We start from the raw sequence: 13,611 nt of genomic DNA, 5'->3' as shown, positions 1-13,611 counted from the left end.
GCAGCCTTTTTTTCCTTTTATCGAGGCTTGAAGCCCCAATTCAAACAGTACAGCCATTTTTCCTTTTATTATGAGGCTTTCCCCGCAAAACACCTCAGGGCAGGGTATTAGCCCCTGCACCTTCCCGCTGAGTGGTTTTGCTTTCAGCAGGCCAGGAAGTGATAGCTGCTTTCATTTTCATTCTGCCACGAGGTGGCTGTCATTTTAAAGGCCGCGTGGTTAAAATTGCTGAGTAATTGTTATTGTCTGTGAGGCAAGTTACCCAACAAGGTTTCCCTTCTTGAGGACCTGGGAATGGGGGATCCCTACCACCAGTCCACTGGATGATAGAGGACTTGAACTGCTGGATTCCACAGGCATTAAGTGCAGCTAAACTGATCTAATTATCAGTTACAGACCTCTGTGCCCTCATATAGGTGCTGGGTCTTGGAGGGGGGTGTTCTGGTCAAGTACTTTATTCAAAAATTGACTTGATTGATTTAAATTCTACAAATCTTTAAGTTATTGATATATGTGTGTGTGCGTGCGCGCACGTGTGTGTATCTATCTATTTATCTATCTATCTATCTATCTATCTATCTATCTATCTATCTTATCTTATCTTATCTTATCTATCTATGATTCCACCAGACTGTCAATTATTTGGAAGCCTGCACTCACAAACAAAAAAAATCTCCACACCACAATCCAGGCAAACACCTGGGCACAAACAGATCCCCCCTGATACCTCCAGCTCAAACACACCCCAACCAGGCACCCAGATGAAACCTAACTTCCTAATAAATGATAGCCATCCATTTACTTGGAGCCAAGCTTCACAAAAAGCCTCCAATACAGGAACACAATGTTGCCAGCCAATCAAGATGAAAAAAGCCACAAAACAGACAGAAGATATTAGAAACACCAATCAAGCAGAACACTGCAAACTCCAAGACCAGTAAACACAGACCAAGACTCCCAACCAATCAGGATGAAGAAAAAACCATTCTGGCACAGCAGTAAGCTAGCCCCAAATTTAAAACAGAAACGGCTGTGAAAGTCTGACTCACAGACGAACACAATACAGAAGCCTGATGATGGCAGATGAGATTCTGCCGAAACGTTGCTACAATTTTAAAAACACAATACCCGAACAAAGCTGAATACCATACATGTAAGTACCCACGAAAACTTAAGAAAACAGATAGATAGATAGATAGATAGATAGATAGATAGATAGATAGATAGATAGATGATATAGATATAGATATAGATAATATAGATATAGATGCAGAGATGCAGAGGTACAGAGGTACAGAGATGCAGAGGTACAGAGGTATAGAGGTATAGAGATAAATAAATAACAAAGCAAAACAGAACAAGGAGACAACATTTGCTAAAGGCATTGGGGAACTATTTATCCCATGATCCCCTGCCCCTTAAGGGAGCAGGCCCCTAGATGTTCCAGCCACCTAATTTCATAGCCTCTTTACATTGCTAATCTATCAAAGACTTTACCATGGCCAGCAACTACAACTCCAGATCTAGACTAACTGCTAAAAAAAGAGAGAAATCCATGGAGCCCCAAAAGACCTCTAAGGCAGCAGAGAAAAATGCACGCAGATGCCATCAGGCATTAGAAAGACAGGTGGTAAAAATTTACAGGAGCAGCTGCACAGCCCACCTCTTCACCACTCATCATACCCTCTACCTCACAGGCCCAGAACCCTCCAACCACCCCTCTGGATTTATCCAGAAGGAGCAGCATATCGATACAACCTCCCCAGGAGGCTCTTTCTAACATTCTCTCCCCAAGGAGGGCCCCAGAGGCAACATTCATGCCAACTGCAGCTGGCCTCAGACAAGAGGAGGAACTTCCAGAGGAAATCCCTGCCAACATGAGGGCGTGGATAGAGCTAGCTAACCAGAAGGGCAGATCAGCAGACGTCCAACAGGCTATTCAGGCAGGACAAACACCCTCAGCTTCGATTTGCAGATCTCTGTCTGAACAATCTCTGGGCATCACAGATCCACATCTTCATCAGGTACCCCCCCCCCACAGAACTATCGTTGCCCACTGTCAGAGACCCTCAGTACACACAGGGTATGGGAGATCAAGAGGATCCAATGGATCAAATGGAGGAGGGGTTGGCACACAGTGTTGACCAGGTATTGTCAGAGGTGGAGCTGCTAGAAAGGGGGATGTCTGACGATGAAGGCCTCTCACCTGACCTCCCTGTATTGACAGGGTTATTCCACCCACAATTATTTAAATCCCTTCTGTTTAAGGCCAAGAACGCCGCAGGGCTGGATAATACGGGTACCCCTCCTCCACCAAATACTCCAGGGGAAGCAGATTCTCATATTCTCATATTCTCTCAACCAATCACTGAGGCAGAGGTTATCCCTGTGCCACACATGTTTTCCAATTTAGTGCAAAAACAATGGGCTGCAGCAGCCTCATATCCACAGGACATGATAAAAAATACTATAATTTGGCACCTGAGTTCTCTAAATTTTGAAACACTCCGGAAGTGGATGAGCCTATCATCGTGCTTGCATCTTCCTCAGCCATCCCAAGTGAAGCTGAAGAGGCTCTCAAGCCGGAGGAAAAGAGGGCAGAACTAGCCCTCCACAGGGCACACGTCTTGGATGCATGGGCCATCAGAGCAGCCACAGCAGCCTCCTTTTTTACCAGATCATCTCTCAGATGCCTCCGCCACCTGAGGGATACCATTCCAGCCTCAAACATTAGGGCACATCAAGATGTGGCTAAATTAATCGCCACTGCAGAGTTTTCGGTAGTCACTACCTTCATTGTAGGCCCTTCCTCTAGGGCCATTGCTTCCCAAATTGTGGCTAGAAGGTTACTTTGGCTCAAGCAGTGGCAGGCAGACATCAAGCACAAGTGGTGGCTTGCCTCAGCTCCCATCTCAGAGAACAAACTATTTGGCAGTGAGCTTGAACCCCTCCTAATTGAAACCAGAACCAAAAAGAAAATTCTTCCCTCTCTTTTTCGTCGATCAGAGTCAAGATCACCACAGCCCTTTTGTAGGGGTTCCTTTTGCCCCTTCTACCAACCCTACTATCCAAGATTTCAAAGACAGCCTGGATTCAGACAACAGACAGATAGAATTGAATCTGGGGACAGATATAGAAGGGAACTCCATTCTAGGAGACAATTTTGAGGAACAGGATCTAGTCCCTTCCGCAGGTCCAAGTAATGACCAGAACGTGATTCCCATTGGCGGTCACCTAAAAATGTTTGCTGACCAATGGGACTCCTCTACCACTGACACATGGGCCAGGAACACAGTACGATTTGGTCCGGCACTGGAGTTCAGCTCCACCACCACCACCCCCGGATTTTTTTATGAAGTCCCCAATTTCCAGGGACACAGAAAAAAGGTTTCTCATGGACTTAGCCCTAGCACATCTACTAGAGATCCGGGCCATACAACCTGTCCCTTCTAATCAAAAAGGTCTTGGCTTTTATTCACACCTCTTCATGGTACCTAAAAGTTTGGGGGGATGGAGTGCAATCCTGACTTAAAACGTCTAAACCAATATTTAGTTTACCAAAAATTTAAAATGACCACTCTCCAATCCATCTTACTCAGCATCAGAAAAACGATGTCCTTACCTCCATAGACCTCACGGAAACTTACTTACATATCCCAATTAGGCCCTCACATTTCAAATTCCTTTGTTTCTGTTACAACAATGTCCATTACAAATATATTGCTCTCCCATTTGGCCTAGCTTCAGCTCCCAGAACTTTTACAAAGGTCTCGGCTGCCTTGACAGCATCACTCAGAGATAGGTCCATCCGACTTCAATGCTACTTGGATGACATTCTTATTCTGGCACCTTCCATCAATCAAGCAAATTTGAACACTCAAACTACACTTGTAACCTTATAACAACGTGGTTCTCAATCAATTGGTCAAAAAGCCATTTAATACCCTCTACTAGACTCATTCACCTTGGCGCCATCATTGACACCCTGGAAGGCAAAGTCTTCCTCTCCCCGACAGACAAGAAAGCTTTAGAGATTTGGCTCAACAGATCAGAACTCTTAGGAAAGTACAACTATGTCTCCTTTCTAAATTGCTTGGAAAAATGATTTCTTGTATTTCTATTATCCCTTGGGCCCATTTCCATGCAAGAACCCTGCAATGGTTCCTGTTGCCAAACCAATGCACCGGGAGAGATGACGCCAGGACTTTCATAAAAGTTTCATCAACCGTTCTCAGGTCTCTACGCTGGTGGACATGACCTGAAACCAACAAAGGATGCCCTTTCAAGGATCCACACAGGTTGATTGTTACAGCAGATGCCAGTCTAGTGGGATGGGCCCCCCACTTCCAATCACATACAGCGCAAGGCCTTTGGACAGATTCAGAGAAGGCACACAATATCAACTGGCTAGAACTGAGAGCGGTGTACTTGGCACTCTAACAATTCCTCCCACATCTCCACTGAAAACACATGCTCATCTTAACAGACAACATAACTAGAAAGGCCCATACCAACAAACAAGGGGGCATTCATTCCAATCTATTAATGAGGGAAGCAGAAAAACTATTCCTATGGGCCAAAATCCATCTTCTCTCTCTAAAGGCGGAACACATATCTGGAGTAGTGAAAGTACAAGCAGATTGGCTCAGCAGAGCCACGTTAGACCAATCAGAGTGGCATCTGGATCCCAAGATATTTCTGGAGGCTACTCGGAGGTTAGGCCAACGGCAGTCGACCTGTTTGCCTCCCCACTCAATGCACAGCTTCCCTGATTCATTTCTTATTACCTATCACAGGGAGCGGAAGACATGAACGCCCTCAGATGTCACTGGCCCACCAGACTGCTGTACGCCTTTTCTCCCCTCCCCGTGATCCCCAAAATGATTCAGAAGTTGCTGGAAGAAAAAGCGGACCTGCTATTAGTGGCTCCTTATTGGCCGAGGTGAGCATGGTTTGCAGACCTGAAGGACCTCTTGACAGTACCACCGTGGAGGATCCCATCATCGGTCATATCACTGTCTCAAGGCCCAGTGCTACACCTGGACCCCCAATGGCTAAACTTAGCCATATGGAAGTTGAACGGCGATGTCTGAGAGATGAACACTGTTCTACTCAAGTTGTTCACACTACTCAGTCGGCTCGATGTCCTTCAACGAACCGAATCTATGAGGCCATCTAGTCTAGCTTCTGCCCTTGATGTCAGAGGGTTCAGATCGACCCCACTTCCCTATCTGTAGTGCAGTTATTAGAATTTTTACAGGAGGGCCTAAACAAAGGGTTATCACCCAATACTCTATGGAGACAGGTGGCAGTCCTGGCTTTGGTCATATCTTGGGATGATCTTACCTCCATATCTAATCACACTCTCATTTGCAGTTTTCTGCGTGGTGCCAAGAACTTGAGGTCCCCTGTAGTGCACCGATATCCAACTTGGGACTTAAATAAGGTACTGTTGGCCCTTACTACAGGTCCCTTTGAGCCACTAAGGACCACGACGCTTCAATTTCTAACCTACAAAGTCATTTTCCTGATAGCAATTACATCTGCCTGAAGAATCTCTGAACTAGCTGCATTATCGGTGCTCAAAGATCTCTGTATTTTCCATTTGGATAGTGTGGTTCTCAGACCAGATCCCTCCTTCATTCCAAAAGTTAATTCAGCATTCCATAGAGCTCAAGAGCTGGTGCTCCCAAATTTTCGCTCACGTCCATCACACAGGCTCGAACACCAATGGCACCGCTTGGACATAAGAAGGGCCTTACGCATCTACATAGAGCACACGGCGCCCCCCAGAAAGACAGAAGCCCTCTTCATGTCCTTTCAGCCTAATACCCTGGAACACAAGGTTTCACCCTCTACCATAGGTAAATAGCTAAGGGCCACCATCGCTAAGTCGTATGACTCTCACTCGATTCAAGTGCCCCAAGGCATTACTGCTCACTCCACCAGGAGTGCAGCCACCACAGCAGCATGGGTGACCCAAGCTACAATAGAGGAGATTTGCCAAGCTGCAACCTGGGCTTCTCCATCTCCATTTATTAGAAATTATAAAATTGACATGTTTGCTTCTGCTGAGGCTTCATTTGGTAGGCGAGATTTGCCGCAAGTTATTTCAGAGACAGTTAGGTCTGCAACCCAGATGGAGTCCCTCCCTTAGGACAGTGCAAAGCTTTGGTATGTTCCATCACTGGATGCACTGAACAGCTCATGGGAGAAAGGGCATTGGTACTTACCTGATACACCCGTTCTCTGTGAGCTGTGAAGAGCATCCAGCCCTACCCTTTTATTTCATCTGGTAGGGGGTCTGTTCCAGCCAGGGTTATTACATAGGCTTAAGCATATAGGGTATCAATACCTCAGCTTTGCAAAACTGGGGACTCTAAGCAGGAGTCTCGTGGAGGAGAAGGAGTGTCCTCAAGTTTAAACCCAGCCTTCCTAGAAGGGACTGAAACACCTTCCCATCACTGGATGCTCTTCGCAGCTCACAGAGAACGGGCGTATCAGGTAAGTACCAATGCCGGTTTCCAACATAAATTTGAAGTGCATTTATACATTCTAGACAATGTCTCTAGTGACATATATCGATGATACATTTCCTTTGCATCTTGTAACAACTAGTATTTAATCATAGAAATTCTCCCCAGCAATGATAGTTGTAATTTCTCCCTTCTTAACATTTTAACTTCATTCCATCTCTTACCATAGTTATTTTGAAATAGCACACAATTAGAGTTGGACATTACTGGAGAGGGTTTGCCATTTTTAATATTTGTCATGGTGATACTCACCTGTTTGACTTTCTTCTCCATCTGAAAACCTGTTTTATTTAATAGTTCTGTTCAATTCCCTATTTTCCATCTTTTTGTTAAAATTTTCATTTTTTTGTATATAAATTTTAAAACCAGCTGGTATACCAACTTCTATTACTTTTCCCTTTAATATTTCAATTCCCCTTAAAGGATCTTCCAAAATCAAGACCAAGTCATCAACAAAAGCCCTTGACTTATAAGTTTATTGTTAAATCTTTGCTCCCACATCCTCATGTCTTTTTATATATTTAATATTTGAAGGATCAAAATAAACAAGATATGAGACAGTAAGCATCCTTGTGTTATTTCTTTTTGTATGTCACAAGGTGGGAGAGTTCAATTACTATGTTTCCCAGTAAACTATAGAGTTATTTGAATATTCCAAAGAAAATCTTCTTTGGAAATATAAAGATATGAAATAATGTAATCAAAATATTTCTGTAATATATATTTATTTTAGATTTTGAAGATGATGCACAAAATACTGCCTTAGGGGAGAAAGCCATTCCAGCTCCAGAAGCTTTAAATATTCAACCTGCAACCAACAACACTTTACAAGTAGAAGTAGATAAATGTAAAGGTATGTCTTATTGGGAGCTGGAGATAAGTATTCATTATTTCATTCATTCATTCATTCATTTATCTAATGTATATAGCCATACATTTCATAGAACATACAACTCTATATATTGTTTTTCATGTGTTTGAAAATCATTAAAAGCTTCCTTGGTGATTTTTATTTCAATACTAGTCCAAATAGCTTCCAGTAGGTTGACAAAAAAGAAAATCAGAAGCTCAGAGGATAATGTGCTGCATAATTGAAGGTTAACTTGAAAACTCAAGGTTATTTAATATTAGCTGTTTAGAGTTGTTTGTGCAACACAGCTGTATGTAGTGATTTCAGCCTCATAGATAAGTTTAGCTCAGGTGTGTTTTAAATAAAAGAAATATTCTAAAGCAGGGGTCACCAACCACCAGGCCCCAGACCGGTACTGGTCCGTAGATCATTTTCTACTGGGCTGCCGGTTTGCTGGGCGCCACCATCTTGTTTCGACGAAAAAGTGCTTCCAGGTGAGCTTTTCTGGTTGGAAAGCGGCGTTTGGGTCCTGAAGGAATCCTTGTGCCTTAGTTTCATCGAGGGGTGGCGGCTTCAAATCAAGAGCCGTCCCGATGGCGGAGGAGATTAAGAAAGCACAAAAAAGCACAAAAAAGGCACAAAGGGGGAGTTGAAGGTGGCGGGGAGAAGCGGGGGACGGCTGGCTGGCCGGTCACTCGGCTCGCCTTGCCTTGTTATGCGTGCTGATGCTGGTACCGGGCCGCGGGTCATTTTGTGATGCCGGTACCGGGCCATGGTACAAAAAAGGTTGGGGGCCCCTGTTCTAAAGAATGATTCAGCATATAAGGGTATTCACAGGTTCTGACCGGTTCTGGAGAACCGGTAGTGGGAATTTTGAATAGTTCAGAGAACTGCCAAATACCACCTCTGACTGGAGATTTTACAGTATCCTTCCCATGCCACACCCACCAAGCCACACCCACACAACCGGTAGTATAAAAAAAATTGAATCCCACCTCTGGGGTATGTGGTTTATTTGCATGTTTATTTTCTGATGTGATGACCCAGATATAATTATAATATAAAAGGAATTCACTTTAATTGTTTTCAATGTGTTTTGAAATATTGTGTTTCCCAGATAATGGTCCCTGCAAGCACATTTGTAATATGGTGAAAGGGGAAATTGTGTGTTCTTGTTCACTTGGCTTTGTCCTCCTGTCAGATGGTGTTTCCTGTGAAGGTAAGTTTGCTGAAATCAAAATCCTTACTTTTCAGTTCTACCTACTGGTGGACCTTTAGATACTGTCAGAATGGTTCTATTATTTTAGTTACTTGAAAAGATAAATATCCCTATAAAGCCTACATATTACATCTCTAAACAGCTTTTGGTCTATTTATTTTACAAATAGTTGTAAAACAATTCAAGCACATGCTTTACCTTCATTTACAATTCTCTAGATGCGTTGCATATTCTAACTATTCACACTATGAAAGTTAGTTCCTTCACTGGGCAAAATATATGATTCCATTTTGCACAATTTGTAGGGTGCTTCCATATGGCTGTCACCTAGCATGCCTAACAGAAAGGCAAGAAACACTTATTCCATGTATCTATCCTTAATGGATATTCTGTAATAAGAAAACATGGGAAGGTTTCAATTGTAAGAAAAGGTTAATTAAACTCCACTTTGAATGAGGCAGAGTCAGTTACCTCTTAAAAGCCTCTGGCAGAGCTACTTTTCATCTCCACTCCCAACCTATCTGAAAATGGGATTTGACTATAAATGTACTGTAAATGTAAATTATGCCATGAAAATCAATGTAATATTGTACTTCTGCTAGATCAGTGAGTTTCTTCTTGGTAATTCTTTGGAACAGCAACACTCCCACCAACACTCATAGGGCAGCTACTGTATATAAACAGATAGCAAAACCCACTCCCTTTTAGGAACAGGTGATGTTACCTAGTTTAATAATGAAACAACAGAACCCCCCTCCCACAACCAAGCTATTTTACTTTTCACCCTTTTAATGTTAAAAATGTACATATGCATAGATACATATATACATTATAAAACTTGGACTAACTTTGTGATACTTTAACTCTTGTTCTGGCAGTTTAATAGTATTAGTAAAATGTCGTAACATTTGTGGCTTACGTTAACATTATTGGTGTTTTTGGTTCATGGTCCTGTGCTACAAGGTAATTTTGAAATGTGGAAATGGTTCCTATATTGTATTGTTTGTTATTTATTGCATTATCTCATTTTTCAGCCAATGAAGCTCAGTGTAGCTGATAGCCAATACTAGTATGATTCCTGCTGCAATGTGGGAGAATTGGCGTTCTTGTTATGTCAATGAAAACTATTATAGCTTTCCTTGGTATAGAAACTGTTTGCATTTACCATCAGTATACCGGTTGTCTATAAATTAGTTCTGGTGACTGAATAGCTAAAGGAAGTAGTTAGTCAGGCTTCAGGCAATAGCAAACAGGAACCATGGAATCTGGACTGCGAATAATTTATGCTAACTCAAGAGAGGCAATAGACCTGCAAGGGTCTGGGGAAATTAAGTTCTTAAAGAACTCCAAGATCCCAATGGATTGCCCTTTTCTTGACCATTCCATTTGCTTTCAGTAATTAACAAAACCCTTAGATGGTATTTCTGTTAATAGAAGACATTTCCATGCAGGAGTAATTGAGTTGTCAACTGTGAGCAAAATTTATAAATGCTTGGAGAGGGAGCCTATTTTAAGATTTGTAAACTAGATTTTATTTTTTGCCTCATAGGTTTTGGGCCATTGCTTCTTTGAAGTGCAACATAAAGAACAACATAAGTGTCTTTCTTCCACTCAATGCCCCATTTTGCCTTCTAGGTGGTTCCTTGCAGGAGACTTCTAAAATCTCCAGGGCAGGACTTTGCTAGGGCTTTACTAGGGCTGGACTTCTTTGCCCAGCCAATTCACTTTCCAAACCAGGATTGGAAAGAAGCTCATGATATTCAGCCTTGATGTCCATTAACCCATTAAAAAGTAACATAAGCAAATTGGTACAAAAGAACTATAGGGGTTTTATTCTGCACAATCTCTTCCTTATTGGCACTTGTCCACTTCTTGGGCAGTGCAAGTTTAGGTATTTAGAGCTTCTTTCAATCTAGAGCCTGACATTAACTGTAAAGAATGAACTTCAAGCAAGAGTAGATAATTCATAGTAATTGCTTTCTCCAAAGAACAGGTTAAGCAAAGTAATCCAAATATGCATTAACAAGATATGCTTTTCTAAAGATTGGATCAGGGTTCTAAAGGGTGTACTTTTCACATATCAAAAGGGAAAGCCAAATGGCAACCACAGACTACAACTCATCTAAGCAAGGAGGTCTTGAAACAACCATTCCCATTTGCATGATGCTCTGTGTATATGGGGACCTCTACCATCTCACTGGATAGTTTACAGGGACTGTGCTTTTCATATTAATAGTTAAGCTACCGTGTCCACATCCTTCTTTTCAGCTTCAATTTAGTATGTGTAAAGCTTCCTATATGTGACAAGTCACAGCATTGTGTGTTTACCTCTATTGTACATGTTGTGGCACATGTAATACATTTGTTATTGTTCATCCTTATTGAATTCTTTGAGTGTGTAGTAAACCACAAATGGATGATGTGTTCTAATAGTCCAAGTTGCTGTCACATACTCTTGTCTCCATAATCCATCATTTTAGAAGTTTATTGTTCTTTTCTTTTTCATTGCTATTTCCCTTGGTTATCCAGTTGTTTATAGGGTGCAGTGTTTATAGGATGCAGAGTGGGTCTTAGGAAAACTATTTCTTTAATATCTAAAATCGATAATGTCTTCCACTAATTGATAGTTCTCACTGTCAAGAAGTTCTTCCTAGTGTGTATTTGTGTCCGTGAAACTTCATCTAATCTTACCAGGGATGGAATTCTACCAGTTCGCCCCTATTCGCTAGAACCGGTTGTTAACATTCTAAGCAGTTTGGAGAACCGGTTGTTAGAAGAAATTACTGGCCTAATCCTGTAAGGAAGCAGGAAGGAAACATTCTGGTGTTGCTTACAAAAACTGCCTTTCCTTTAACCCTTATTACATTCTTGGCAGGGCTAGACTTTCTGTCTCTGGAACTTCTCTGGAGATTTTTTCCCCTCCCTTGCTGGTACTTTGCTTGTGTGGAGTGACCATTCAAAGTTACAATGGCACTGAAACAAGTGACTTATGACCATTTTTCACACTTACAACTGTTGCAGCATCCCCACAGTCATGAGAGACCAGGCAAGGAGATGCATGCCTCGATGTGAGTGATATTGAGTTGGCCATGCCCAGCCAATAACATGACCATCAAACCACGTCCACCCAGTCACATGACCACAAAGCCATGCCCACCACCTAAGCCACGCCCACTGAACCAGTTGTTAAAAAATTTGAATCCCACCCCTGAATCTTACCCCTTGGAGCAAGTGAGAATACTGTAAATCTTAACTATCTGCAGTGTGACAGACAGCCCTTCAGTAATTTGATGACAACCCACCATGTCGCCTCTCAACTTTCTCTTCTGCAAGCTAAACATACCTAGGCCTTTTAGCCATTTCTTGTAGGACTTGATTTCCAGAATGACAGAACAGAATAACAGAGTTGGAAGGTACCTTAGAGGTCTTCAATCCAACCCCCTGTTCAAGCAGGAAACCCTACACCTTTCCAGACAAAATGGTTGTCCAATATCTAACATCCTCCAGTGTTGGAGCCTCTACAACTTCTGGAGACAAGTCATTCACTGTCCTTTCCCCATCTTGGTAATCTGTCTCTAGACTTACTCCAGTTTATTTTAAATTGGAGTGTGTAGAACTGAACCCAATACTTGAAGTAAGGATTATTATTGCAAAACTAGCCATTCTCCAATCTTCTGGGCCCTTGGCTATTCTTCAGAACTTGTCAGAGATGCTGTCCTAAGTGGGACAGTCCTAAATCAGTGAGACTTCATTTGTAACTATAACAATATTTCGAGGAAGTTGTAACTCATCACTCTATAAGTGATTAAGATATAATACTATTATGAGCTCTGTTGAGTCAGCAGGCATAGAATCAAGACTAGAAACTAACTTTTCTCTAAACGTTTAATTAAACTTTATTTTTCCAAGTACTTCATAATTTGCTTCTGCTTACATTACTGGAAATGTTGTATGTTCATTTTACACTGAAGATATGGAAATATTTTCTTCATAGAGATGTTCGTGGTTTTTATTTTCCTTCCTGCTGAAGACAAGTTCACATTTTGCATTTCCTCTCCCCAGCCAAGGCCCTGCATTCAGCTGAAATCAATCAACATGCAAGTAAAACCTGTGAAATTGCTTTGACATGTACATTTTCCCAGGAGAAGCTATTTATAAATCTTCCATATGCAGAAAATAATTGGACACTTCTCTGTTTTCTTGTTTCCATATCATTTGAGTTTTGATTAAATATTCAAGGTCACTTAGGGATTCACTGTGCATTCTATTTTCTTTCACCTGTAATCTCTGAAGCTTTTTGACGAACACCGCAGCTTGTGGAGGGTAGTCTTGTAGGTCAACTTTCCCTGCTTGGTACTTTCCAGATACTTTGAAATTGCAGTTCAGCTGGTTGAGTACTAGTGGGAATTAAAATTCTAATAGACTTGAAGGACAACAGATTGGAGAAAGCACTTTTGCTTGGGGCAGGAAATCCAAATGCTAGGATGCCTCTCCATTATTTGAAGAGCTCGAGTAAGAAAGGGCAATAATCAGCAGATAATTGTTTCTGTTATCCAGTTACTTCTTACTCTGCAACAGTTTGCTCTATTTAGCTGAAATCTGTTATTCTTGCTTAAAGGTTCTCTGTTTTCTTGTATTGTCATGTGCAGTATTACAGGAAGTTTCTTCTGCCCTGTTATCTTTTCTTGATTGCTGGGTTTTATTGCCTGTTTTATTCCTTGCTGCTAAATGAGATTTCTACTACTTTTCTGCCTTTAACTTTATCTTAGAGATATACTTTGCTTGACTGAGACACAATTATTCAACTGTAAAATGTGCTGTTGGATGCAGTTTGTTTGAGGAGAAGGCATAAAAAGCTACATTATGTTTTGGTAACTTTCCTTCTCAGGCCCATACTATTTGTGTGTCCATTGTGGCATGTAAAGTATATATTAAATTGATTGAGGGTTTAGAAATGAAATGAAAAGAACTGAAAGGTTTCTCTGACCCAGCCTTTTGCTGTTCCT

The 13,611-nt window shown here is 41.7% G+C and overlaps 1 protein-coding gene across 2 annotated transcripts in view; it reads left to right on the top strand.

Moving 5' to 3' along the window:
• The window catches only part of FBLN2 (fibulin 2), a 136,480-nt gene that overhangs the window by 100,192 nt on the left and 22,677 nt on the right, over window positions 1-13,611 (top strand). For both annotated transcript variants that reach the window (XM_087923910.1, XM_087923909.1), the window contains exons 8-9: window positions 7,270-7,389; window positions 8,504-8,605. In XM_087923910.1, coding sequence (XP_087780036.1) covers window positions 7,270-7,389; window positions 8,504-8,605 — 222 coding nt within the window. The remainder of the gene's footprint in view (window positions 1-7,269; window positions 7,390-8,503; window positions 8,606-13,611) is intronic.

The sequence above is a fragment of the Pseudonaja textilis genome, chromosome 2 (assembly GCF_049901715.1).
Source record: "Pseudonaja textilis isolate UNSWEBS1 chromosome 2, rPseTex1.2, whole genome shotgun sequence".
Taxonomy (NCBI): Eukaryota; Metazoa; Chordata; class Lepidosauria; order Squamata; family Elapidae; genus Pseudonaja; species Pseudonaja textilis.
The sequence above is the reverse complement of the archived record's forward strand: the minus strand, read 5'-3'. Positions and strand labels throughout refer to the sequence as shown.